Here is a 5,107-nt window from a genome sequence, read left to right as displayed (position 1 = left end):
AGGTCTTGTATTGCAGTTGCATAATAAGATATATATCTGTTCTTTGTTAATTCCAGAAGCAATTAAAGAAGTCTGTTTACTTATGTGTAATTGTGTAGATAGGATTCTGACCTTACACCAGACCAGAACTTTGAGCAAAGAATAAGATTTATTTCTCCTTTATTGCCACACCTTTGAAGACTCTTTTGTTGTCCCAGTATGTTTCTTTTCAATGGTCTTGTTAGTGTGAGAATGATGTGTATTTGTTTAAAAAAAAATAATTTAAAAATTTACTGGTCCCAGTTCTACAAGATCTGTATGACTAAATGTCAGAGTTATCTTACCAAACTTTTGCGACATAGAAATGAAGCATCCAGCGTAAACTGGGTGTCTAGGACCACTTGGGTGGACAATGGAACTAGAGAGACCTCCAGATTAAAGCTCATTTCACTCATTTTAGGGTAGAGTTAAATGTCCTGGAGGTTCCTGGACTATAGTGGGAACCTTAGACAATTAGTTTAGAATAAACATCCAGCTTTTAAACAAAGTAGAAGGAACTGGAGTTCCATGTCTGCATCCACTGAGCCCCTTTACCTGGCTGGAGCATGGCCTTTGCTACAAGAGTATGAGGATTTTCTTCCTAGTTCACATTTCTTACTAGCATTTAATTGCCTGAGAAAGAACATATCAGGTCCTAAGGTAGGATAACCTTCAAGGAGAAGCCAGTTTTAGTCTCTTGCCAAACAAGCATCTAAAGCACATTATGAGATTTGGTCAACTGTGAGTTCTCTAGATTTATATTCTTCTGCTCAAATAGTTGAAAGATTGTAGGGTGAAAGCGTCCTTTTCCTTCCCTATCCCACCCTACAGAATTTTTTGTTTTGAGAACTGGAAGTCTTACCAGTGATGTCCTACAGATGATGGACCTACATTTCAGTCGTGATTTATTCCTCATACATCTGATCACGTTTGGAATTTTCCTCGATAGGATGGCAGCATCTTACGCATTTCTATATCGATAGTTAATTAATAAAATTTCAAACCAAGATGCAACTCTGAAGTTCCTTTTTGACCATAGCTATATATCATCTGACTTGAAAAGAACTAACAGGAAAAAAAAAAAAAGTTAATTGCCAGCCACATATTCTATGTCCAGGAAATTAGAAGTGCTTATTTTATATAGCTTATTTTATAAGTTGAAGCTTTATTGCCTTAAAAAAAAATGTCACTGAGTTTAACGCTGTTAAAGTCGCATTAGATCAATCCTCAAATGGATTGTATGTGGTCATTTTGTATATATTTTGCAATGCAAAGCTTTTAGCTTTAATTCTACTGGTTAGGAACATTACCCAGCACTCACTCCACAGTATAGGTATGTATTATTCAGAGTTTCTGAAAGCATCAGAGTTATCGACAGAACCATCTCATACTGTCTCTGTGTTGAAAGAATCTTTCATTTTTGCTGTCTTTCTGAGCTGCATCAATTATTAAAATGTTCATGAAACTGGAATTGTTCCCAGGTATTTTCGCACACATTTTTCTGAAGAGATGGTATCAAATGGATTTTATGGCATCAACTGATTTGTTTTATTTGTGTGCTAGGTGGTATCTTGGCCAACAAACAAAATTGCTTTGATGATTTCCAGTGTGCTGCCAAATACCTCATCAAGGAAGGCTACACATCCCCAAAGAAGTTGACTATTAATGGAGGCTCAAATGGGGGCCTCTTAGTTGGTAAGAACGGCTCGTGTATTTCCTGGGTTTGGTGCTGGGTTTATCAAAGTAACCAGACAAAAATTTTTCAAATCTTCTTTTCAAAAGTTGCCAGAATGTCAATGCATTAATATATACCAGGTGTTAAATATATACAATTGTACTTCATTTCCTGTTTGCATAGGACACCTTTCTTAAGGCTAACTATTGCACAATAATTACTGAATAACCACAAAGCTGTTATGTATCATCGGGAAACTTTGTGTGGTCTATAGTGCAAGCCAGAACCCCATGTCCTGCAATCCTTCATCGGAGTTTCTTGTTCGCTTTTTGTAGTCATACATTCTTGTTCTTAGACGGCAGATGAAAACATGACAGTTCTGCGTTTAAAGCCTTTGTACAGAGACACGCAACAATTTGACTCTACTTTCATTGTGTAGTTAAAACATGACCACAAATGAAATCATGAATGTCTCTGGTGAGAAATACAAAATTGCACGTACAGCTACTTGAAAAAGTCATCAGCTTTTGAGGGACTGTGTAAATGTAGCACTTTGTTACAAATGCACCTTGTTGACATATAATTCACTGCTGTGTTCTTAAATTCAAGGAAATTAATAGCCTCCTCTTAAACAGAAAAGCTTGTCACAAAACTTCTCCTAGCCTAAGCAGTATTTAAAGAGCTACAAAATTTATTTCTGATTATATCCCTGTATCTGAATATAGTAGAAGAAAGAACATGATTTTGTTCCATTTTTAAAGGAGAAGAAAACACAAATGAATAATATTGGGGCTTGTTTGGATTTTTTTAAACAGCATGAAAAGCGTGTGACAGTATGACAGAGTTGAGCTACTCATGTGAGAAGAAAAAAAAAGCATTTCAAGTTCATAAACCACTGATTTATAGAAAATGAGCAGATTTACTAGGCCCACTCTTTGTTTGCTCTTCTTTTTATACTCCTTCCTATTTGTCTGTTGCTGAATACCGGCTCTATTGATTTTATTTGATTTGATTTTTCAGTAAAAAATCAAATCAAATTTGATTTTTTCATCCAGCGTAAGAAACAGGATTTGGAGTTTTATGGATCTTTGGTCTAAGCCATCTTGGCTATTCCTGCATTCTTATTTTTAAAAAGCAATTGTTTTAAAGATAAATAACAAGTACATCTAAAGTTGTATTTTTGCTTTCTGCTTACATGCTTCTCAGTTACAGATTGCAGGAGGTATTTGTGCATTGTTAATAAGAGCACCAATAGAAATGGATGAATGTGGTAAAGGATTAAAGGGTTTGCACACCACTGGGAGTGCAAGCATTGCAGAAGTCAATTTTATGTGAGCATAAATATATATTCGGAAATGCAGTTAAGCTTTCAACATGTTACACAGCTTCTGAAAATACTATTTTATGGTTATATGGACTTCAGTTTGAGGCAGGATGAGATTCATCCTACCCACTTTTAGTCGTCAAAACCCCTGTATTTCTGGCTGAACAAGTCAGCTGGGCTCCTTCCACTCACTGGGGAAGTGAGTGACATCTGCAGAGTGTACGTCATTCTGGTAGGAGACGGGTGTTAGGAATGTAGACCTCTCAGCTCTGAAAAATCTGTTGTTAGAAACCTTCCCTTGCACTTGCAGATGGATTACAATCCAGCTGGATTTCTGTGCTCTTGATGAGCCAGATAGGCATTTTCCTTGACTGGGCAGCATTAGGTGAATTTAGGAAATTCTTGTACGTGCTTTTTCATCAAAGCAGAACTAAATTTTGCAATAGCTTCTCATGGAACACTAGAGAGCATAACTCGTAGTACAGGTGCAAGGACCCGCTGCCAGATTTTCTTAGTTCTCATTTATTGAAGAAAAAACTGACAAGGAAGAGCATTGTCACTCTTCCAAAATACTGTTTCTTTTTAGTCTGACTAACAGGAGGTGTCTCTGAGGAGTGCAGAGCCCTCAGCTCTTGCCTCATTCAGCTGCAAACCAAGACTTCCTTGTCCTGCAGCGGGATCGGATCCCCAAGCCGCACAGAGCAGCACAGCTGTGAGCTGAAAAACCTCCCTTATGCAAACGCAGGGTTTGACCTCTCATGTTTGCTTAGACAAACAGTTCTGAGGTTTTGAAGTCTTACTTTTGTACTGAATTTTAAAGCTCAAAGTATGTGTAGAGGAGTAAAATTCACGAATAAATTGTTGTTCCAGATTACAGGTTGTTAATGCATATAATTAAGTATTACGGCTAATTAAAGGGGTGCAGTGGGAATGGATGAGTGTTTCCATAAGTGATTTCTTACTGAAGGAACTATTTACAGAACTAGGAGCAGCAATTTTTTATAAAATCCTGAGCAACGCACAGTGCTTCAAGAGACACTCTACAATAAAAAAGTACTAAAATGAAATGTTATGGTAGTTGGTTTAACTTTTTTCTTACTAGAATATAATTTATGTTCATAAAAGGAAATAACATGAAGGGGAGGGATCTGATCAAAAGCTTCAGTTAAAAGGATAAAGAACTTTTACATGGCATCTATTTAAGGCACCATATATATACCTTAGGAAAATGGCTCAGAAAGGACCCAGGAAGAGTTAGCGTAGTTATATATCAGAGATGACCAGAAGTAAAATAGCGTACTTCAGAAAATAGCAATCACATTCAAATCAAGAAAATAGGGTAGAGTGTAAACTCTGACAGGGACTGACGGACTACAGGAGACTGATGAGCAAATTGCTGCCAATATAAAAATTAGCAATGAAAGCTTTCTGTGCACATCAGAAGCAGGAAGCTGGCCAGAGGATCGGTGGGACTTACAGGTTAGCGAGGTGTAAAAGGAGCACTAAAGAAAGATAATGGCAGAGCAGAACTAAATGGTCTATTTGTATTGATGTTCCCTCCTGAGGAGCGTGGGGAGTTCCCTGCACCAGAGTCTCTTTTTGTGGGGAATACTCTGAGGAGCTGACTCAAGCTGAAGCATCAGCAGAAGAGATTTTGGAATAAATCAAATCAAATGAAAAGTAGCGTGTTGCCAGGACCAGATGGTGCACACACAAGATCCTAAGTGAACTCTGATATGAAATTGCAGGCGACTAAGCCTGAATATCTGAGGAACAGAAGGGGGCAAGTGTAATGCCAATTTTTAAATGGTTCACGGTGATCCATAAGCTGCAGATGAGTAAATCTGACTCCTCTAGCAGGCAAACCAATTGCAACCAATAAATAATAGCTGACATATAAGGAAGAATTTTGCAGGCTGAAGTTACATCTTGCAGATCTGTTAGAGCTATTTGAAGGAGTCAGGGAGCTTTTGACAAGGCCCCTCATGTAAAGCTATGCAAGAAAGTTCTTGCTGAGCTGGAAGCAAGGTCATGTCATAGTAATATCCTGGTTAGCAGGAGGCAAAGAATAGGAATAAACGATCCATTTT

At 37.7% G+C, this 5,107-nt stretch overlaps 1 protein-coding gene across 1 annotated transcript in view; it reads left to right on the top strand.

The window, feature by feature from the left end:
- The window catches only part of PREP (prolyl endopeptidase), a 111,685-nt gene that overhangs the window by 101,980 nt on the left and 4,598 nt on the right, over positions 1-5,107 (top strand). The window contains exon 14 of the mRNA XM_009893858.1: positions 1,582-1,713. Coding sequence (XP_009892160.1) covers positions 1,582-1,713 — 132 coding nt within the window. The remainder of the gene's footprint in view (positions 1-1,581; positions 1,714-5,107) is intronic.

The sequence above is a fragment of the Charadrius vociferus genome, unplaced genomic scaffold (assembly GCF_000708025.1).
Source record: "Charadrius vociferus isolate BGI_N301 unplaced genomic scaffold, ASM70802v2 scaffold129, whole genome shotgun sequence".
NCBI lineage: Eukaryota > Metazoa > Chordata > Aves > Charadriiformes > Charadriidae > Charadrius > Charadrius vociferus.
This window is presented reverse-complemented; position numbering and strand designations above follow the sequence as displayed.